The 24768-nt window shown below is 38.2% G+C and overlaps 1 protein-coding gene across 2 annotated transcripts in view; it reads right to left on the minus strand.

Annotated features, from left to right (window-relative positions):
- LOC129722640 (uncharacterized) overlaps positions 1 to 24768 on the minus strand; it is a 132772-nt gene that overhangs the window by 26547 nt on the left and 81457 nt on the right. For both annotated transcript variants that reach the window (XM_055676247.1, XM_055676248.1), the window contains exons 4-5: positions 23530 to 23575; positions 13300 to 13532 (exon numbers count right to left, since the gene is read on the minus strand). In XM_055676247.1, coding sequence (XP_055532222.1) covers positions 13300 to 13532; positions 23530 to 23575 — 279 coding nt within the window. The remainder of the gene's footprint in view (positions 1 to 13299; positions 13533 to 23529; positions 23576 to 24768) is intronic.

The raw sequence follows: 24768 nt of genomic DNA on the forward strand, positions 1-24768 counted from the left end.
CAAAAAAATGTTGTTTTATCAAAGCAATCCATTATTGCATAGGCTAAATTAATTAATTAAAATTCGAAGTGCTTTTTCACTTTGATTGTTACGCCCCAACTTAAAAAAAATGGTGGGCGGTCCGAAGAGGGGCAGTCTGCGGTTTAGGGCTCTTTTTATGAGGACAATGATTCCAACTGTAAACATTTTATCGAAGGTATTGAGCTACACTGAAAAAAGTAAAGAATCTGTACACTTATGTGCTATTGGTGGTTCATTCATTAGTCAAAAGACCTCTGGGATTACCCTCGGTAGCACAAATAAACTGTTCAACATTTTTATGATATTATAGTTGCCTTTTTTCCTAACGCAGATCAATGACGTATAAAACGTTTTAATGGCAAATAAGCCCTGGCAAATAGAAATGTGCTCCAAGCTTCAAATGGCCTGGCATTCGAAGACGCTGAAGTAAGGGGCATTATTGATGATGCATTTGTTTGAGAGTTATAGAGTCGTAAGTGAGATTATAATTGGAAAAGTTTTATCGACTAATAAGTAATCTTTTTATCGGCAGTCCCAATAATTGTAGCCTACGGTAGAAGAGAGCAATAAAAGCTGAGTTTGATAGCGGCCTTAGGAAATCAATGCCAACACAAGCAGCTGCGAACAAAATACATGAGGTGAGCGTGAGGCTATTTCATGAGTGCAAAGTTGTAACCTACGGGCCAAAATACAGTTGGAATTACTAACTATTGTGCTCTTTCAAGTCAAAGTTTTGCTAATAGCGTAACGCAATGATTATCCGTATAATTCATAATTTCTTGTTCAAGAATGATTACTAATATAAGGGTAAGTGTTTTTGATTGTGTAATTAATATCCACTGTCATAAATATTAATAACTTCACTAATTAATGGGCATTTTTCTTATCCCAAGCAAAATTATTGATGCAAAAAAATAAGTTTTTAAAACTGTTTGAACTAAACAAAAAGCTTTGGAACGGCAAACGGTATGTGTCTATTTGCCCCAGCAGCTGTTATGTTCAAGTTAGTGAACTTCTCCTTAGTCCCCAGCCAGCTTAGCGTACGTGCATAACCATAACTACCGACTGTGAATAAACCTAAGCCCATATTCAAGATAAACATTCACCGATTACTTCATCGCGTTTATACTAGAGAGCAAGCGCACCAAACAATGACGGAAAGTGGCAAATGGGCCAAACGCAAGACCAAAGAAACAGCTAATCTCAACAGACCATGTCTTCGATCATTTAATATTTGCCATTCCCTGTCTAGGCCTGGGGGGGGGGGGTCAAGTCCAGTCTCCGAAAAGTTCATATAAATAAAAAAAAAAAAACAAACCGTGGATACAGTAAATTTTGCATTGGTGGTTGTGGTTCACCTGTGAATCGTGCTGCCTCTGCGGTAAAACCACCATACCGAAGCGGTCGGCCCCGAAAAACCGGCTGTGGACAAGCGTGGAATCGGTCAACGTGACATTTGTACGGTCGCTCGTCCATCGGTTTTTATAGCAAAATTTTGTAACCCGATCAGCAGCAGCCGCATCGAAAGCGACGCGAATTGATCCTCGTATTTAATAAAAAAACACATTTCGATTTATAAAACACATCACGTGAGATTAGATGAGTCCTCTCGTTCGGTAACAGTGAAAACCCGAGTACACAGCACCGTCTGTATGCGCGATACACGATAAGCGACTATTACATGATCTCTATGTGTAGATAGGTAATTGTGTGAAGGGCTTCGGAAGTGTTTGGTTATGTCATCATGCAGCTTCACTGGTAAATGGAGTAAGACAGAGAGTAAATTGTTCCAATAATTTAGCGATTTATGGCAGCTGACAGATGAAGAAAAGTATATAAAAGAGATTTTCTACAATGGCAATCAATTTGGGAGCAAAATGATTGAGTTATGATGAATGACACAATCACATTCGAAAAAAATATTCGATTGATACCCTATTTTAAGTTACTGGTTCAAACAACGACCTTCAAATTAAAAAAAGATTTACCTACATCAATAAAACTTGACCGCGCACCATCATCGAGGAGTCGTAAAACTTGCTACCAACTAAACAAGCTACACCTGCAGAGTCTCACTAACGTTGTTTATATTAGCATTTAAATGTTAAAAGGGCTGAGCTCAAACTAACCCCGTTGACAGTTGATGAAACTCGAAAGAGCGATCAAAAAGCATGAATAATTAAATAAAATCCATGTTGGAGCTACTAAATAAACCTATTTATATACATTTTTTCAAGTGAGGACACCAGCCTGATTGTTTTATCACGGGATTTATGTTAAACAATTCAGAAGGTATAATAGAGATAACTGCAGCCAAAAATAGAAAAATTGGAAGTTTTTATTTTCTTGTGTTCAAGCAAAAAATGTATTCTTCAAAATAATTTCCGACTAACTTTAATACTGCCGTTCTTAGCATAGCTGTACCATGTTCAGACCGATTCAGTCCTATCCTCAAAATAGCTCTCTACTTCTCTACATGTTATCCACTAACATAGGTATTTTATTTAAATTTTATTGTGTCGTACTGACAATCCAAATTATGATAAAACTTTACAAAAAAAGTGTTAGGCGAAGCACAAACATAATTGTATTCATTTGTTCACAATCTTTTTCTCTGGTAGCCGTTATCTTTAGATTATGAAGTAGATTTGGCACCATTTTACAATAACCGAATAAAGTTTCCACTCGAATAAAGTCTTTCAAACAGTTTGCATTTGTTTTGTAAGGGGGGTATCTTCTGCACCCAGAAAATGACTGCAAAATTCCCGACTGCAAAATTAGTTGATTTTTTTCGACAGCTAGTCACTCAAAGTTTTCATTTCTGTCAATCTACAAACATGCTGCCACAATTCGTTGCAGACCCTGTGAGTCGTTACTTAGTCACCCATCTTATGACTTGTATAAATGAGGCCTCTTTTACATTCGTTGATAATTTTATAGTGAGTTAATACGTGTAATTTTAAATCCGAAAATTGAAGATGAACGGAGATGAACAAATTCCAGTGTAACAGAAAGTCCGCGAGATGAATGTTACAGCCAGAGTAGCTTGCTTGCATTGTTGCTTTTTCTATTAAATGGTTTAAAACTGTCGTTTGATTTTATTACTATCACAATTATCAGAGCGGAAATACTTAACCTATATTTCATGTTGTCATGAGACAAACGTTGACGCGCTTTCATTACGCAATTGCCAGTATTCTAGCGGTAATGATGCCCGAAGAAAAAACCTCAAACTAGTTTGTAATGAGAAGAGATCTACATGTTAAGCAAACGAACCTTCGACCACGGCAAATGCTGTTGATTTGTCACACGGAATATCTAACCGATACACTTGTTCGCATTCAACCTTGAAATTTACCTCAATAAAATACGCGCAGTCGACGTATTAAATGGCAATGAAACTGGTTCGTCCAGCTTGGGACGATCTAATTTTCGCAATGCTGCTGCCAAGGAAATCAATTTTTTTTCTGCTGAAGAGCTTGGTGCAGCACACGTCCACACTGCAGTGAAGTCATCCGACAGCCAATGTTCAGAGAGGATATCGAAAAGTCAACGTTTTATTGACTGTAATCGATAGCGCCCCTATAAACTGTCCTCTCCTCTTAGCTGTATGCACTAGCCATATTCAGGTTAGAGAAGCTATAGCTGATGGTTGGAATGTTTTTCCGAAGGAAAGATGTGAAATGATCCATGATCTCTCTGCTATTGCGGCTATCTGGGGTTCAAAAGTATCCAGGCAGCGTGCAACCGAGCACCATATGTGCAAATGTGCATTGTGCTGAACGTGGAGCGCGGTGCTGCTATTGTCGGCTTTTCATCGACCCAAACGAGAGCCAGAAACATGGGGACGGAACTGATATATGATACTAGGCTTTTCTACTGGATAAAAAAGCTTCCATCGACTAGCTGCTGCAAATGCGGCACTTTTAAAGTGTGTATCGTGGCCCGTGAGGCATTTTGCTTCATTCATATCTGAATGCATAATGGAAATATTTCCACTTAACTAGTATTGGCTATTGTTTCAAAATTGAGCATGGAAAAAATATCATAAATCTAAGCATATGTAGCGATGGATCAAAACAGAACACTAGCTACGATTTTATTCGATACAAGTAACACAAACAATTTGCAAAACTTTACAACACATGCAGCGGGTAGATGATGATGATCAGCGTATTGTGAAGGAAACTGGTTGAGATGTGTGAAGATTTATGCAAAGTGTACTTGCAGTTGTTACGAAACGCTGGCCGGACTGTCGCCGTTTTACTATCGTAGGTTAGATTGATGTGGAATGATTGCAAAAAAGAATGGGGAAAGGCGTTAGATCACACGATGGCCAAATGACGGCATGAAACGCCCCTATCAGGCCAGCCGTGTCCTCTCTACTGTTGAGGAGCCATTTAGTTTGTCCAATTTGTTACAACATTGCTTTGAAAAATTTAGCAATTAAAATACGCTCTTTTGATCAAAATATCAAACATATTCATATTCATTCAAAAATTTAAACAATTTGTTTAAAAAAGTCACTGCTCTCGGTGAAAGTGTATAAGCAACATATTTTTAATAAGATCAGAGGAAAAACTCAGCATATACTTTCTGCAATTAATAAATAAATATTTACTGATACTTAACGGTAGTAGAATAGTAATACCGACTTAGGGCATATAATTATATATCAATAGATAATTGCAAAATAATTAGTCAATTTTTTGGCAGATTCGAGTGGCGAATACAGGAATGCATAAGTTATCATAGAAACTCGGAGGAGTAACTTGTTTCGGAAACTATTTGTTAAAAATAGAAAAACGTAAGTGAAACCATCCGTTTTTTTTTTCATACATAACATACTATGGCCAACAGAACATATTAAGGCTTAGCTTCTCTCCATGTTTAATTCTTCGATAGCTCAATGACTCTCTTTTGACAAAAATTAAAGGACTGGCGTAAAACTGGCGACAGGGACAATAATTCAAATCTCTCCGGACAATTATGATTGGCGATAATAATGGTGGGAGGAATGAGGCTCAATGTAGCAAAGCAGTAAGCGCCAATGGGAGGGTAAAAACATACACTCACGCACGGAGCATATCACTTACTCACAATAGTGATATCGCTGATATCGTGAGCGCATTATAGCACTCACGATAGATCAATGTTCTGGTCGCAGTGGAAGTCCATATAGGAAAAATGGTCAAAACCGAATGAATAAAAAGTTTTAGAGTATTCTTCGTAATTAGCTCTTTTCTGATTGCAGCCGTCCTCAAGTTACTATAAATTTCATAAAATTTAATAGCACTACATGATCTGATTGAAAATAAAATAATTGATTAGAATTTATGGAAAAGAAGTATTTTAAATACCTGAGCAACTCCATAAAATATGTTCCGATTTTAATATTTCCTATATAGTCGAAACTTTGCACAGCTGTTCTTATGGGAGAAAGATGTCATTTTGTGCTATTGGTATGTTTTTAGCATCGTGACTGATTTGCAAAAAGGGTTTATGAAAAAAGAATGATGATGATTTCAAATAGGTGTTTTGAGAGCCAGACTGACTGAGTTTGACTAGTCTGTTAATGATAGAAATATTTTCAGATCCAAAAAAAGGTTTGTTTAATCGGTATAGTGTCTTCGAGATTTGTAAACATTCATATTGTCCTTTTGTAAAAAAATATGGATTGCAAAAAAAAGGTAGCGGGAAAATCTTCTAATAGACACCTGAGAAGAGAGCCCAAGGTGTGGGGATGAAACAAGGAGAGTGGTGCTGGGGTATTTACACTCCCTCAAACATCTACTTCTCGGGACAACGATTAAGTATTACGTCGCGGAGTGGCTTTTGTTCTTGATGCACCCTCTTTACTTTTATAACCTCCTAGCTAATTACCTGCAGACTGGCAATTAGGTACCACTGGCGTGTGTTTTGGTTTACCCGCCACACGCGTTACAGCCCAAGGACTATCTGACAGGCAGCTGCACAAACCGCACTCCAGATATTCTCCGCTAGATTGTCCGGAGTAGTGCTTTGCCAACATGTCGCTCCTCGCACGTAAACAACGTGGGCATACGAAGAAGATGTATCAGCAGTCCGAACCTATGCAGATATTGCCTGAAGCAACCATGGCCTGACAGGATCTGTGTCAGGTGCAAGTTCACTCCGGCATGGTGCCTCCAGACCCAACAGGATATCTCCAGAATCAGTCGATGCGTTCATCTACCTTTCGTGAAATTGGGCCTTTCCCACTGCCATCGGGACATCGTGGATGACCTTCTTCTGGTTCCTCGTATGCGCAATTAACCGTGTCACGTTGGCAGAAGCATTCTTCTCTTCCTGTTCTCTTTAATGGCGATGCTGATAGGCATCATGCCGGACAAGGCACAAATTGCATCGTATGACACTGTACGGTATGCACTCGCAACCCCCAGACACATACCATGGTCACTGCTAATATCTAGAGCTTTGGACCACATTGGCTCGCTATACTTAAGTATGGACGAAACCACGATCTCTTTAATGGCGATGCTGATAGGCATCATGCCGGACAAGGCACAAATTGCATCGTATGACACTGTACGGTATGCACTCGCAACCCCCAGACACATACCATGGTCACTGCTAATATCTAGAGCTTTGGACCACATCGGCTCGCTATACTTAAGTATGGACGAAACCACGATGGTAAGGAGTTTGCGTTTACTACCATTGAAGGATGAGCTACTGGACATCATACGAGATAGTGCTGCAATAGCCGATGGAGTCCTCCAACAGGCAGAGTTTACGTGGTTCCCAAGCGTGAGCTTGGCGTCGACCATAATCAGAAAAAGCATCGGAGAGTTTTGAGGTGATGGGGCAGTCTCCAGCCATCAACTCGACTTCCTCGACCGACTCGCCGTAGACCTCTAGCGTTATGTCATCTGGAAAGCCGACGATCACAACTCCTACAGGGAACTTGAGTTTCAACACACCGCAATACAGAACCGGGCCCAGAATAGAATCTTGCGAAACTCCTGCGGTGATTGGAATGCACTTCTGACCTTCGTCCATGTAGTAGACAAGTGCTCGTTTCTGGGAGTAATTTTCCAGAATCTTTTACAGTGACACCGGTACATGGATGCTCCTGAGCACAGGCGCTATGGAGTCCCAACTGGCGGTATTGAACGCATTCTTCACGTCAAGCGTGACGATTGCGCAATAGCGTATGCCCCTTCTCTTGCGCTGGAGTGCTACCTCCGCCGTTTTGGTGACGAACTGGTAACTTGCAAGACCGTTTACACCTTCATTTCCACCAGTCTATTGAGGATAATCCTTTCAAGCAGTGTACAGCAGGCAGATGGGTCCCAGGCGGTTTATTAGCGTTCGACAGTAAGAACAATTTCGGCCGCTTCCACCTCTCCGGGAAGAGTCAGTCATCCAGGCACCTCTGCATGACTGCCCAGAACAGCCAGGGGGTCATTTCTATCGCCAGCCTGATTGCCAGCTTAGGGATTCCATCGGGTGTCCGGTGCTTTGCTTGCCTTTATGGGAGTTGCCGATTACGATGAGTTCCTCATTCGTAAGCGTTACCTTCTTCTCAACCTCGACACAGCTAGTCGGCGCTGACAGATATTTGGCAGATTGGCCGACTATCTCTGGTCTGTGTCTGAGATACTGGAACGTCGGAAGTGAGACTCGACTGGTTCGTGGTGTTGAAAGAGATTCTTGATGAGACGCTCCAGCATCGCTTTGCAGGTGCCAACACACATTTGGTCTTGGAAATTACGATCCTGTTGGCGTCAAACTATTGATTCGTATTGACACTCGCGCCTAGCCTATCGAAGCAGACCCTCTTGCTTGCTATAATCGTACTCTTCAGAGCCGAGCTTGCAGAACCTAATGCTGCGTGACGCTCAATCCTCTGTTCGTTAGTCCACCAGCAAACCGGTGACTTCCTATTTCTAGGATGGCGAGTCCTAGGCATTGTGCAGTCGCACGCCTACGATAGTATGGCGAATAGTTGGCCAATTTCCCCCATCGCACTCTCTTCTCATTGCCTCGTCGAATACTTCGGCATCGAAATGCGATGTTTTGCATCCGCGGACGGTCGGAGTGTTGGCTCTACCCGTCACTTGCCGCCTCGCATTGCTGTCTACAGTATAGCAAACCGCTATTGGTGTAGCCATCGTATACTCTCCAGTTCGCGATCAGTCCTGAGCTGAAGAACGCCACGTCGATGATCGACTTCCTTCCATTTCTGCTGTATGTGTATCAGGTCTCAACGTTGGCCAGATCTAGGTTGAGCTTTGCCAAAGCCTTTGGTTCGTACAGCGACTCCTCCACTCAACAGCCCAAGCGTTGAAGTCGCCCGTCACCACAAACAGCTTTAGATCCGTTAGCTCCATGGATAACAGGTCGTCAGCCTGGGTGTACCTGTCGGTAAACCAATATGATAGAGCAGAGCAACTGCAGTAGAACACCAATAAAAATAAGTTTCCAATATGTGATCATAGGTGGCAAGTAAAAGGTTATGACGTCACAACAATAGTTTACGTTCGGTATTCAGTGCGGATTTTCAACAAATTGTTCTTTGGTTAAGTTTCTAACGTTCTACGGTTACAAAAAAACGCGAATACCATCGTGTGCTGTTGAATCATGTGATGTTTCGGTTTATCAAGCCAAAAAGTTAGACATAAGCATACATACTTCTCCCAAAAACCCCGATGTTGAGAAACGTTGGCGTTTATTCTGTTGGGTACCAGATATTCCCGCAAAGTTTTGTATTTGTTCACAACATTTTCGCGCGGAAGACTTCGAGCATAGATTCCAGGCCGTTTCTCGGCGCATTTTAGCATCGGAAGGTAATGTTTCAATCTACCATTCATACCTGTCCAAAAGTAATTGTTTGCATTTCAGCTGTTCAACAATTTTTACCCTTTCCACCGGTGAATCCATCATCACGGACGGTAAGAGCCGAGAGGGAGGCTAGATCCGCGCTTGTAGCAGAGCTTTTAACGCAACATGAGGCAGATGCACCAGCTGAAGAATGCGCTCCTTCGGTCGAACAGGTTCAATGTACCGGCGAGAACGTTTTTTCGATTGGGGTCGGTGGTGGCTTGTTGAATGAAGCGCGTCAACCAATGACTGAGCGCTCTACCTACGACGATATTCATCCACACATCAATTAGGTCCTAAAGCTATACCAATTTTTATATATCATTTGTAAAAGCCGCGTTTTCTAAGCAAAATGAGATTTTTAAAAAGTGTTTATCGTTTTCCTCCGATTTCTAAATGAAGAATAAAAAAACTGCGTACGTTATATTAGAGAACAGTCATTTAAGGCATTTCGAGCATGTTTTTATTCTTCAGAATCTCGTTTGCTCAGAAAATTGCACTCTTCCAGCTAATATATGAAAATCAGAAAACCGTTTAAAACTTTAGGACCCCATTGTCAAAAAGAAACTACAAAACTTAAAGACCTACGATCAATTATTGATTATAATCATTCTATTGATTGTGCAACACACATAAAAAATGAGAAAATACAAAATTAAAAAATCGGGAGAAAATATTTCATGAAAACTTTGTCATATTAAAACCCTCCCCTAAATAGTAACGTAATCTATGACAATACCTGGAAGACACATGTTATTTCTGATATTATCATAATACAACAATATAATGCATTCCATACGATTTCAAATAAAATTTATATAGTTTCCTACGCCAAACTGTATTCAATTGGTTGTTGTGACGTCACGATCTCAGCACGTGAAAAATGTTGCTATCTAACACTTGCAAACACGCTCATCTGCCGCATCTTCGTATAAACCTCATTTGTAGAACACTTTATTCAGCTTGGCAACCGCGTACCCTTCTTTCGAGGTTGAAACCTCAGGCTTTATAGTCGTCAATTTTGCGCTTTTCACCGCATCAAAAGATGATCATTTCGCCCGACCATTTAATTAGTTAAAGTTAGAATGTGATTTTTATACTAATTATAATAATTTTTTTCAACATGCGGAAACCAAGTAAATTTTTTAAATATATTTCCATATTTTAAAAAGACAACTCCCTTCTGCTTCACAAAAAGAGATACTGTGGTATCGACGGATGTGATCCACATACACGGTTAAATGAAGCTACCTAGTTATGTGTACGAAAACTACCAATTTTCGAGTTCGCCTAAGCGAACTTCGATTTTGAGTAACTCTGATTAAGTGAAATTGGTAGAAAAAACTCATATGATGGATCAACACAGTATACCTATTTTTGACTGCAATGTTTTAGGTTGTATTTAATTATGAAATTGGTAGTTTCCTTCGATCCCTTCCATCAAAAATTATCGCTGCTCGAGAGGTGTTGTTTTGCCTAATTTTGGATGAAAATTTTTAACCTGCCAGTGCTGTCAAGAAAAAAATAACTCTAGATAAACATTTTTAAAGGTCCTATCTGCTTTCATCGTTTTTCCGGAGCGTTTTTTATTTTGGCAATTGTTCAGCTTTAGTAACTTTCCCAAGCGTGGTTTTCATTCAGAAGGCTAGAGTGATCCCTCCACTATAAACTCGTGCAAATAACGTGGCATAAAAGGTGTTTAATAAGTTGTGGTGATTAAATGAAAGTGATCGATAAAAAAATCGATCAAAGTAGATAGGACCTTTTGAAATGTTTCTCTAGAATTGTGAAATCAACGGCCTTTTTTTCTACGAGTGCTAAAAATTCGGTTTTCTAGTGCAAAAAGGTTTGAGTAGTGTTTTGTTTGCTTTGAAATATTTAAAGTGAATGAAATATCTTCATCGATTGACGAAAGGTGAGGTTGGTGATTTTAAATGTGAAATTCTCCACAGTCTAATACAATTTCTGTTCCTTGTAAACTTCCTTCTGAAAGCAAAACCAACCGCACAGGAAGTGGTATCGCCTGCGGGGACACCGAACCGGAGAATGAACTGTTGGTGTGCGCCTGAGTGGCACGGGCCGGATTTTGGTCTTCCGGAAATTTACAGCGTCGAAGATCCCACTATTGTGGCGCCAGCACTAAATTAAAGTTCGGAAGTCAGACTTCCGACTTCCGAACTTTCTTCCGACTTTACAAACACATAGAACAACTGCGTGTTCACACAACATGAACTGCGGAATGTTTTCAATGTATTTGTTTTTATAAACTGGACTGACAGCGCAGTGGCGGCTGAGATGCTTGCAGTGTTGCGAGAACACCAAAAAAAAACTCGGAAAAAAATAAAATGTGTCTGATTCTAAACCCAAATTTGACAATTCGTTAGTAACGAAATTGAAAAAAGGGGAATAAAAATCGGTAGAGTAGCTTTTCGGCAATGAAGAACATGGGAATTTTTTTTTCGCAGAGTGCCGTTCCAAAATAATCACGTACAAAACTTCAAGTTATGCCTATGCGGCCATGACGAGGCGCGCTTCAAATTCGAAAAAATAGGTTTTCTGAGCACTAAAAGATAAATAATCTTTTAAAACTCTAGTGCCCGGTGCCGCTTTTAGACGGCTTCAGTCAAATTTCTAAAAAGCTGCAATAAATAATTAAAAAATATTTATAAAGATTTATAGTGATTTTACCGAAGTTCGTCCAAAAAAATCTTGGGCACTAGAGGGTTAATATATGATACAAAAATAAAATAATGTTTAACGACTGCCATTTAACGAACTAACTATAGACGCAAAGGTTGTTCTCGACCGGCAGTTCAGCAGAGTATCTACTATGTTTGATTTAAATTTGTCTGCCTATTTGTCGGTGGTTTCGTTTTTCTTTATGATCTGATTAGTCTGAATGTATCATTGTTGATTCTCAGTTTTATTATATGTAATGACATGCCAAGTTTTTTTTACTGAAGAATACATTTTGAACCTCTGTTGTGTTATAACTAAAGGCAGGAATACACAAAGAAACGCGGTTTCACTACTAAACTTGTCAACCTAACCAAGAATGAGTTGTTTTGAATCTGTTCGCAAATTTTTCTACAACCTTTTAAAAAAGAAACAGATTTTTTGTTTCCTTAGCGGTAAGAACAAGAACTCATTGCTGCTATTGTTGGAATTGAACGGTTTGCTGCCTTCAATCATCATAAAAAGAAGAAGAAAAAAAACAGAGAAGTTCATTCCCACAAGGTGTCAATACTTCTGCGCGCCCGTTGCGTCACGCAGCGGAAATTGTTCTTTCCGTCGGACTTTTATTGGCTGAATCGACACGGAATGACAGCTACGATGTGCTGAAGTGTAAGTTGAAAAATTATTTATGCGCATTCGTTTATACCCATTTGTCGGAATGGAATGGAACTGCTCAACATTTTTCAGTGGCTCTTCTCGGTATGGTTCATAATCGAATTCGTGGAAGTGGCAAGCAAGAGAACTGATAATAGATTTTTTAATACCAGTAGTGGAACTCAATTTGAAACCATTATGTAAATTGGCTCGCCGGCAACTGTTGTTTACATCTTGGTAGACAGGTGCAAATCTATCTCTCAGGGAACAGTAGAAAAAATCATTAAACTTGAGAGAATCGAAAATAAATAATTCATTTAAAAACCAATTTAAGTAATTGGCAAGGTAAAACAGGCAGCAGCTGAACCAGATTTTTTTTTAGATTGAAATGAATACGTCCAAATTCTAATTCTATGAACTAAGAGACGACCTTGAACCCTTCAATAAATATCACATTACCACTGCTGCAACAGCAGTCAGATTAAACGTTTGACAAACGATCAACGCCAGTTGTCTACCCAGTCCGAGGCTAGTTCAGCAGTTAAAACCCCTTCGATACGACCTTCAAATCGCAACCTCGAATTTCAATCGACAGCACACGTCTCTTCAAAACCGGTTGCGTCCCAGACAAAGAGCAATATTTTTCTCTGAGGGATCGACTTTTTTTCCTGCTCAGTAGCAATTAACAAACCGCATAGCTTCGAACCCACGTAATTTGGAATCAGCAGACCGCCGACTATGGCCGGGGACTGCTGATGGCGTCAGGCGCAATCCTGAAGGTTTATTTTTTTCTATTTTCCCCCGTAATAACATCTATACACACAAGCAACCCACTGAGACCGCACACAAAAAAGGAACTATGGCCATTGAGTATGACATTCAAAACCACGCTGTACAACCGGTTCTGTCTGAATGAACAGGAACAGCCAGCGAAGTGCGAATCCGCTTTGTTCTAGACTCTCGAGCGCTGGTTCTATAAGGTCCGCGCTGCGCAACACGTAACAAGTTTATACGGAACTTTTGGACTCAAGTTCAAGTTATTTTTTTCCTCCACCTACACCGTCGTGTTGTGTGTTTACTCACCGTTTCGATGGGCATCGTGTTGCAACTTTTAAGGGGAAGTTTGTACCGCAGGGCGCCCTCCTGGTCCCGGTACTCGGTGAGGCAGGTAGAGTTTTTCGCCAATCCTTTCGGATACACCATCCCGCTGAACTGACCGTTGAGGTTAGCGGGTGCATCCTTGATCGTGATCAGCATAGAACCCGATAGACATTGTATCCGCACCGTGGGTTCTTTGGTAAATATCGTGGCAGATCCTAGAGAAAGAACGAGAGAAAAGACAGAATACACACACATCAGTTTGGTTACGCCTTTCGTTTTACCGACCGGTCCTATTAAAGCAGTTTAGATCTTTGCCGCCAGGCCAATGAACTTCTACTTGTGGCAAGCCTAGGTTGGGATAAGGAAATACAAAATGTGCACGCCACTAAATGACGAGCTGCCCTGGAACTCTGTGGCAATTGCTTGAATTCTTTCTCCTGTTTTTTTTTTTCTCCCCGTCGTGTAGCATCGACTTTGTACGGAATATCACCGTTCATGCTGTTGCCCAGGAAACTGATAGCCCGACTCTGCTCGTGATCGCATAAATCTTTCACGGCACGGTAGATCTTGATTTCACCTGATTGGTTTTACATGGGCAGAACTTACTACGAGGTATACTATCCTGAGCTTGTTCCGGGCGTAGGCTTTCCAAGATATAAACTACTTCTGCACAAATTGGACGTGAGAAATGCGGTGCAAATGATAAAATTTTACGCTTATGGGCGAGTTCTTGGCAAGTGAGCGAAACCTGTTAGATTTGTAGACTGCAATGAATTTTGGGGAGGAATTTTACTTTTTCATGGTGTTAACCTTCTTCCAGCTGTAACATTTACCAAGCAAATGAAGAATAACAATAAAAAACTTAAGAACATAGAACGCAACTGAATCCAACGGAAATGGATAACTTGCAACCAGATCGGAGCAGTCAAGCCAAGCAGACTTTTTTTTATAAGAATCGATCGGTAAACTATCAAAGAATAAGTGTTTCGGTAAAATTTCTTTATACCGCCGCACAAATTTGGACTGGAGCTTCTTGGAACTTTTTCTGCACTGTCCAATTATAGTGTTTTTCGGTTCATTATTGATTGGAGAAATTCGGACTTTTTTGTTAGAGCGGTAAATTGCGACTGATTTTCAGTGGTTACTTTAACATTATTAACCGAATTCCATCATAATTCACATTCTGGAAGGTTGTCGATCTCGAAGGGCTTTTTTTGGCAATCTGGACATAGCTTTTGAATTATATCAATCCTTGAATCATTGTATGATATATTTTAATATCAATGTATCAAATCATATCAGAAATCAATCGATAAAAATGTGTATTGTGTTTTCTGTGAATGTCGTCGCTTCTGCGTTTGTTTACGGGAAAACTTCATTCAGGTCTCTAAAGTCTTCACGCACTTCCGAGCTGGCTAAGGATACCACAGTTCACAAGAACAATTCAAAAGCTATAATCTTCTACTTTTTCCAATTTGAGCTATGAGCAAATCTGTATTGAAACTGGAAAAAATTAGATATGGGTCATTCCATACGAAGTGTACATGCCACTTGGACCCGACCATCACAGATTTTGTTCAAAGTTGGGGGAATTATTCATCTACTAGCTCTTTGGAAAAATCTCAAATTTGGTGTCCATTGGAATACTCCCCGCTCTCCAGGACCCTCTTTATTGCAAAGTCGAGCAATTTTTGTCAAAAATCTCCTTTTTCTTTTTCTTGCAATTCATAGACGCAAGATGTCCGAAAAATACTGATAGATGATTTTTGAAGAAAATTAACCAAGGAATTCAGAAAAAATATAAGTTTTGACTGGAAGTGTTGCCAGATAAATTATTTTTGTATTTGAAAACAAAATTTACATTTTTCGGCAAATGCAGCCATTTTTATTTTAAATTCGATAATTTCATCGTGTTTCTTGAAAAATTTCACATAAGAAACAACTATCATCCCGCGGTAATATGAGCCAATCTCGAGATATAAAATTTTTACGAAAAAAGTTGTAAACTTCGTATTTTTTTTTTTACAATTCAAATACGATGAAACCATCAAATTTGAAATGAAATTAACTGCATTTCACGAAAAATGCAAATTTAGTTTTAAAATACAAAAACAATCTATCTGCCAACACTTCCGGTCAAAAATAATATTTTTTCTGGATTCCTTGGTTTGTTTTCTTCAAAATTCACCTATCACTATTTTCCGGGTGGGTTACGTCTATAAATTGTAATACAAAAATAATTTATCTGGCAACACTTCCGGTCAAAACTTATATTTTTCAGGATTCCTTGATTTATTTTCTTCAAAAATCATCTATCGGTATTTTTCGGACATCTTACGTCTATGAATTGTAAGAAAAAGAAAAAAGAGATTTTGAACAAAAAATGCGTGATTTTGCAATAAACAGGGGGTCCCACAGAGCGGGGGGTATTCCAACCGACACCAAATTTGGGATTTTTCCAAAGTGACAGTGGATGAATAATTCTCCAAACTTTGAGAAAAATTTGTGATGGTCGTGTCCAAGTTTGTGCTTTTTCGTGGTTACTTCGTATGGAATGACCCATATTATGATTCTACAAGTTCTACAAGTGAATGTGCAATCATTGCAAAATTGAAGTCGGAAAAACAATAGCGGCGCCAAATAATTTTGCACACGTACCACAAAAATCCATATCTCTCTCATCGGGCGATTAACAAGAAGCTGAGAATGGTATACTCTACATTAAGTTGTATTTCAAAGTCAGGCCAAGCTTGTGAAACCGGAAGAGCTGCTCTTTTGGTACCTACGAAAGTAAAACAACTCTGGCTATAGAACTAGAGCAATTCCAACATTACAATGTTCAAACAAATTTTAAAGATAGAGTGTCTCTACGAGTGATTCATATATGACTTGTCGAATTCTGCCTCCTTGACAAAATATAGCCTAATGACCATTCAAAAAGCAAAAGAGCGAAACAATGCGAAAACAACTGCTCTAACACTGAAAAGAAAAGCGATGTACTTGCTTGACGAGAACAGCGAATCGTGTGCATCTGAGGAGCATGCAAAAAAACACCGCGCTGGGATATAAAATACCTCTCCAAAGATATACTACCCAGGTGCGTTTTCTCACACGAAAGGATATTATGCTCAATAATTACATAACATAGTTCACTGCAGTGCTTTTAATGTGTGTCTCTGAAGTATATATCGAATGAGGATATTTCAAATGAGGATAGTAATTCTAGAGTGATTTACCACTCTTATCTCTCTCAGATGTGGTGTAAGTAGCTAGTGTGCTAGTTTTTCTGCGAGCAACAGAAACACTGCACAAAAGAGAAAAGCATGTCGATTCAAACTGTATAAAGCACAAAGAACTGAGACACTAAATATGAGTTTTTATGCGTATTAGTTTTATTTTTTAAATCATTTGAATTTGTTTTATTTTCCAATAAGTTGAAAAAATCTTTTAATTGAGCACTTCTAAATATTAATAATTTTTTTTGAGGTACTTCGAAAAAAAAATTTTTTTTTTGTTGAAGAAGAGTGACTTTCCCTAAGCGTATGACGACATTCTTTCTTGAAATGAAAATTACGCGCGTTGTGTACGGAGATTTAGAAACAAGCTACCTATGTCATTGATCTTGTTATAATGTTTTTAAGCAGAAATTGGATAAGTGAACAGAAAAAAACTAAAATAACATTCAAATAAACTAAAATAACATTCTACATTTACGAATGAAAGCCTACTGCGACGCACACTAAGCGCATCAAGTGAAAGTGTTGACCGTTTTCAAGCCCTTGGTATGCGATCTCTGTTAACACTTGTCAAAACGCTGGTTGATATTATCGGGTTCTAAGACAGAATATTTGACGGAATACTGAATAGCTTTTCGCGACATGAATTTGAGCTGGTCTTATTTTTTACGCGTGTCAAGGAGTATTTTAATATGAACTGTGGATTTCAATATTGGATATGTTTTATTTCTTCGAAGGAGACATTTGAAGAATGAATGATGGATTGGAACACTGAGTTCGGGTATTTTTTCTCAAAGTTTTGCAACTTTTTTTCGCTTGGGTTGAGGTCAAATTGTTTTGTTCGACAATGTATATGCTTTGGTGGGTTTTCTACACAATTCAAACTTTGTCGACAAGAATTTAAAATTTATACGGGTTTTTACTCAAATTTCAGAATATTCGCAGTTCTTTTTCAATGAAATTTGAAATTTGCGCGAACTTACACACAGTTTTTTCTACGCGTACAGGGGGTAGACAAAATGATTGCGACAGGCAAAATTTTATCAATCTTTAAATAGTCAGAACTTCACGAAAAATTAATCAATTTTGATGAAACCAGTTTCATTTTACTGTAAAACTATTCTAGTTTTCAAAAACCACTTGATAATCCGACGGAACCAACGGACACCGGAAATATTCCGAATTTTATGAGTGTGTGTCAAAATGTGCATTTTTGCAACGCTTATAACTTTTCATGATAGCTTGTTTCTTCTAGGTTTATATGTTTACAAGAAACTAGAATTCATTCCGAGTTCATTGGTACTCAGAGGTTGAAAATCCGTCAAAAAACCATTGAGATATGAATTAATTAGGTATGTTTTTTGCAGTTTTTTTGCTGTTGGGTGTACACATAGTACACAAAAAAGTTTTGTTAGAAAAACTTTTTTTCGTTAAGAGTTTGCACTGTGGTTTGTTCTGCAGAGTTTTAGGTAACTAAATTGTCTATCTAAAAACTTTCATTTTAAAAAATTCTCAAACAACCGATATTTTTAAAATCACTTTTTGTTTTTTTTTAATCTGAAACTCAATTTTTTAATATTTTTAAATAAAAGTTCAGATAATTTTCTATAAGTCATCCATTGACAATCATTCTCTATCTCTCGTCATTATTTAGATATGTTCATATAAAAGAAAGAGGCTTAAATACTTCAACTTTTCAAATGTTAGTCCAGATAAAAAAAAGATAAAAAATTTTTTTTGCAAAATTGCTTCGTTTACTAAGGCCTAGGAAAATGATACGCAACAAGATAAAAAACTGTCAAAAACAACACCCATACTTGATTAATTCATATCTCGATGGTTCTTCGACCTTTGGGTACCAATAAACTCGGAATGAATTCAAGTTTATTGAAAACTTATAAACCTAAAAGAAACAAGATGTCAGAAAAAGTTCTGAGCGTTGCAAGAATCCACATTTTGACATACACTCCGAAAATCCGGATTTTTTCCAGTGTCCGTTGGTCCCGTCGAGTTCCTTAATGATTTTTGGAAACTAGAACAGTTTTCCAGTAAAATAAAACCAGTTTCATCAAAATTGATTCATTTTTCGTGAATGTCTGGCTATTATAAATTGACAAAATTTTGCCTGTCTCTATCATTTTGACTACCCCCTGTATCTCACACATGTATAGTAGAAATGGTCGGGTTTGATGTTTTGCAGACCCGTACCCAATCCAAACCCGAATTTTTTTCGGTTGAAACCCGAACCCGACTGTGAAAATCGAACCTGAGATTTTATAGATTTTACAGTCATGTGTCGGGTTTTCAAAACCAATCCTGAACTGAACCCGGCATTTTTAAACCGTAACCCGAATATTCTTTTTCACCAAACTCGATCCCGAGCCGTACCCGATACTTTCAACAATCTTCAAACCCGAACCAGATCATCTCTAATATACAGTGGCGCTGGTGAATGTTAGAATAAAAAAAAGTTATCGAAGCCGCTTATACAATGTACACACGTCTCGATACACGGTAAGAGTCGAAAACCTATTAATGGGTATTGTTGTACCCATTTTTTTTTCTGTCATATGCGACTGTCAAAAAAATGGGTAAATTTTAAAATGTGAAATGGGTAAAATTGTACGCATTAGAAAGACATGTTCTTAGAAAAAAATGGGTCATTTGTTTACCCGTTAATGGGTGAAAAAAAAAACTTCAAGCGTCGTTTTAGCTCTGTCGATTTGCTCGCAAGCGTTTATTATTTGTCAACAATTGCCATGGAAGGACTTTAAAAGAGATTCGATACTGCGTCGTTTAAGGAGTTGCAAGGTAAACAGTATGTTATATCAAGTACACTGAATTCTGTTTTTACGCGACTTTTTTTTACTTGATTTTATTTTACGCGATTTTTTTTACGCGATTTTCTCGACATTACGCGATTTTTTTTCACGCGATTTTCTTGAAATTGCGCGATATGTGACATGGGATATATTGTTTATGAGCCAAGATGTAACACAAACACAAACATACACACATAGACATACATACACACTTACACACACACACTTACCACATAGCGAAAGGTTTTGTAACGACGCGATCTTTTTTTACGCGATTTGCTGCAAATTACGCGTTTTTTTTACGCGATTTGTTCGAAATTACGCGATTTTTTTTTTTCGCGATTCTTTTTTTGCGCGCACGTATCAATCGCGTCAAAAGAGAATCTAGTGTATTGAATTTTACAATGTGAGATTTTTTTATATTAGGTCTAGAATGTTCACTATCCGTATGGTATTGGCTTCTGACAATGGATGATAGCAGATAAAATACTCCTGTATTTGTCAACAAGATTCATTTTTGCAAATAATTAAATATAATTGATTTCGCTTTCACTTCTTTTCGGTTTTTTTTTTGAGTGATAATTACAAAATTTCCGTTTAGGCTGATACAAATTTCGAATTCATTTTATGTGCAAGGTTATCAAAGTTAGCAAGGGGGGTGGCAAAAAATAAATAACACCGAGACGAAAAAAAAAATCTTTGATCAAAGTTTGTGTGCAAGTTATGACGTTTGTAACTTGCACTCAAATAAATGTTGCAAAATAACACTTTATTATTATTACTATTTATTTCGCTTGCTTTTTGGAGACATTCTCGCTGTCACTGGACTTGTTTGTTGCCAAATAAAGATTTTATGCTGTCGGAAAACCAATAAAATGAACAAAACAGCTTGAGCTTTTTTTTTCTCCCCTTCCAATATTCAAGATTTTTGAAGGGGGGGGGGGGGGGTGACATAAAATGGAAATAAAGTTTGTAACGGCCTTATTTAATAATGGGTACAATTTCACCCATTTCCTTGAGACAATTCGTTTCTCAAAATGAGTGAAATTGTACCCAGTTTTTGACGTTTAATCGGTATACCCGTTAATGGGTAAATCGAGTTTACCCACTAAATGGATTGGCTCACTTTTTGGCGAAATGGTTGAAAAAGTACCCATTAATGGGTTTTTCTTTCTTACCGTGTAAAGTATCAAAATTGCAGAATGAGACGTAATGTAGAAATTTTAGCACAATTTGATAACAATTTTACTTCAAAATCCTGATTATGTACTGTTCATACTACGAGTTTGCCTATCTCTTGCAAGTCACCTGTCTCTGCAGGCTGTTACTTCTCTGTCTTTCTACCTTACTTTGTATTTGTTATGCTTTACATATGTAGAGGAAAGTGTGTACAACTCCTAGGGATTCCAATGACATGAAGGTGTAACTGATTGTTTTTTTAAACATGTATGTCATGTATTTCATATGAATTTGGTGCAAAAAAAAATATCCCGTTTTCCATCTTCTAACAAAAAACTTCAAAAGTTTCTCTTTGTGGTCTACCAGCTAGCTTCCCACAAGATTCTAAGCATGTAGGGGTAAGCGGGGTAAGACCGCCCCCTTAAGCAATTCTGTTTATAGAAAAAAAAGTTGCGGCTGCAATTTCATTTTTTCTTCGCTAAGAGGTTCTTCTATTCAATACCCGCATTTAAAAAATAAGAACTGAAATATTTTTGTTTATTTTCCAGCTTTTTTTTTTAATTTTAAAAATTCATTGAAAATGTGCAGATCTTTTTCATGCGGGGTAAGCCCACCCACCAGCGGGGTAAGATCGCCCACCATTTTTTGAGGATAAACAATATTTTTAGGGCCGAAACGGTTGATTCTATCGGTATAGTTGATTCTATCGGTATAGATGGTATTTTTTTTCTTTTTAAATAAAATATACACTGTGAAAAATCTAAAGAAATTTTTTTTTTTAAGTTTTAACTTATTTTGTTTTCTGATTATTCAAGTTCAAATCAATGTTTAGGTAACTTTTTTGGTTTTCAAAATGAATAGATTTTTCAGACTTGGGGTTTTTCAAGATATTGAATTCGTAATATACCTATCTTCAAGCTAAAAATTAAAACTCATTAAACCTATTTGTATGATTCTTTTGAAGACTTATTATGTATAGAAAAATACTAATAATTATTATTTCTTTTATTTATATTTTCAATTTTCTATGTTTTTTTTTTTGAAGAACAAAATTACCAACGACTCTATACACCAAATAAACCGTCAAAAAAAAATTCTTCACAAAAATTGAGCTATTAATATTTCTATTACTCCATGATCACACAAACCATAAAATTTTAGCTTACCTTTTGTAGATTTTACAGGCAAAGACATGTTTTTTTTCAAAAAAATTTGAAAAATAAATACATTTTTAATTCTATTTCTATATTTTTTCTTTAAATATTTTTAGAGTGTGTACTTTTTTCGAAAGTAAAAAACTACTATTTTCTTTTCTGCCGGAGACGTCATACCTATCAAACACACCGTCCTGGCTCTAAAATTATTTTGGTCCATTAACACCATGAACACAGGTTTACTTCTTTCAAGAATAAGTCTTGTTAAAATATATTACTAGAAAAGCTTAAACCAAATCGAAAATGGTCGATTAACATCGATGTCTTATGTGGCTTGAAGTTGCTTTACTGATCCTGTAAATATTCCCTTTGTAGTGTCGAGGCATTTGGGTCTTGGAGTAAAACAACAAGCAGTTGGATTCGTGGCGGTTTTACCCCTTGTGTAGTGGGCGACTTTACCCCCAGTGGAACATTTTCATATTTGACCGAAAAAGTAGTTAAAATTACAAGATTACTCACGGCCTTCGATATTTCCGAAAGAAGATAGATTCAGGCAAGCGATTAAACGTATATTCACGAACAAAACAATAGATTTTTAGACTGAAAAACCTTAAGTCCCGTTGCCGCAAAACAATAGCGCATTGTCTGGTTGCCAGCTGAAAGGTTGTTTTTGATTATTTCTGCGACCGTTCGTGCACTATCAAAACAGAAAAACGTGCAAAATGTTATGTAATTATACTGTAATAGACACGTTAAAGAAATTTTTCAATTATTTTATAACTTGGTAGTAAAACTACGGTGGGCGGTCTTACCCCGCAGGGCGGTCTTACCCTGTTTACCCCTACCTTGAGTTAAAGCATCACTAGCCGTACGGGCAATATGTACACTGTCCAGATGGGATCGACCAAGAGGTTCCTGGATTGTACCACAGCCTAAACAAAAGAACGCTTCGTTAGCCAGCGGTTCATCCCAACCGTCCGTCCTTAAGTGCCATCAACAGACGTGCGACGCCTTGCAACATTTCAGCAGTTCACAAGTTCAACGCTCGTTCTACACGAATATTGAATTACCCGAGTCATCGGCCTCTGATTCTCCTAAGGAGTAGGTACGGAATGAAAAGAAGCAATGACCGTACAAGTAGACGACTTTTCTTCACCATCGCCACACCATCGAAATCTGAGCGCCGTCGTCGCCACGCCACTGCTGCTGCTGCTGCTCTTCTTTCTATAATGGCTGGACCACAAGATCTTACGGTGGTGAGCACGCATTAATGGCTCTCGGCAGGAATGCTCATCGTGTTGGGTGTCAGTATTTGCACTTAAACGCCTCCTTGCGGTTTGAACGGCCTCAGAATTAGCTATTTCTGCTTCTAGAACCAGAATGAGCTACGATCGAACAACGGTTCGCCCAGTAGAAGAAGGCACGATATATAGGAAAATATCGTTAATCAAACGATCAATGATCAATTAAATAGCACCGAAGAAGGAAGCAACCTGCACCAGGAGGCTGTAGCCCTAGGAGCATGTTACCGCGAACTACATAGCGTTCTACAAACACTGTTTTCTTCCTGGTGGTTGCAAACCTGAATAGAACACGACATGAAAGGCCATTTGTGTGGTACACAGGCCATAAAATAATATGAATCATGTTGACGAATTAGATGGATCTGGTTGCTAAAAGTGCTAAAGTGATTTGCGGTCATTGCTCCAAAGTTCATTGAATGCTGCAAACATGTCGACGTGAAAACCAATCTGAATCGCGTGTACCTAATAATCGAATGCCTTTCTATATCGATGGTCGCACTAATTGATATTTACTTACGTTTTATGGAAGGAATTTGAGCGCAGCGCGTGAAAGTGGCTATTGTCTGAAAAGAGAAGCAAAAAATGGATAAACTTGTTAGTGATGGCACCCCAGTACATTAACAATCATACTGTTGTTGTAGATTATTACTGCTCAAAAAACGGTTGATGGTTTCGTTTATGCGCGATTCGCAAAAAAGTGCCGAGTACGGAAGTAATTTTTGTTTACCGGATTTATACGCGCTCAAGGAGTACCAAGGGCGTAAAAATGGTTCAAGCAAATCAAAAGTGGATTTAAAATTAGCGTGTCTTATTTTCAAACACAATCTATACAATAACAAAATTCAATTTCTGTTTATTATTCCGGCCGAGACAGCAATTGGCGCAAACATGGTGCGGCTTGTTGAACAGAAACACGCATGCACAGCCGGCCGCGCACAATTCAATCATATTGGCAAGTTCATTTGCCTTTTTACCGTGCCGGCCTTCGTTTGCACGGTGAAGGTAGGAGGTATCTTTAACCGAGCTGTGCGATTATTTTCCTCTAAATCTATTATGCGCGGCGCTCGTTAATGAAAATGATGGTTTCGCTGTACGTTACTGTGCGGCATGACATGGGATCCAGCCAGCTTCTGCTCGTGTGTAAGAAAATAGAACGAATAGCGCTGCCATTGGCCCCAAAATGGGGGAGAAATGGCAACAAGAAAGGCCAAATTTAATCCAATGAAAACTATAATTATCCCAGCACCTTCGAATCTACTTACGAGCAGGTTATATGGTGTGTTGCAAGCCGCAAATGCTCATAATATGTGGAAGCATTTTTTTACGGTTCGAGTGGTGTAATTAGAAATAACTGGTTAACCAGTCTGGGATTCGGTATGAAAAAGGGCCACACAAGAAGAATGTTTTACCATTATGAACTTTAAGCCTTCGAGAATTACACAATGTTTCGACTAATAGCGTAAATGTTGGATTATGTTTTTATTATTAATGAATGTATTTCATTGCAATTACATTCAATTGAATTGAGCCTTTATTTCTCACCTCGCTGTTAGAAAATGTCGGAATTTATCAAGTTTTTTTAAGCAAATTTTCCGGCTGAATTTTACCAGTGGGTTGCAGTAGACCATTGCTACTCAAAGCAATTATTTTCAGAAATTGTTTTCTGAGAAAAAATTCTAAAGAACCTCATGTAACAATATCTTCTTGATATTTCATAATCAATCCACCAATAATCGACTTCCTACTGATTTCTACA

This window comes from Wyeomyia smithii, chromosome 2 (assembly GCF_029784165.1).
Source record: "Wyeomyia smithii strain HCP4-BCI-WySm-NY-G18 chromosome 2, ASM2978416v1, whole genome shotgun sequence".
Classification (NCBI taxonomy): Eukaryota; Metazoa; Arthropoda; class Insecta; order Diptera; family Culicidae; genus Wyeomyia; species Wyeomyia smithii.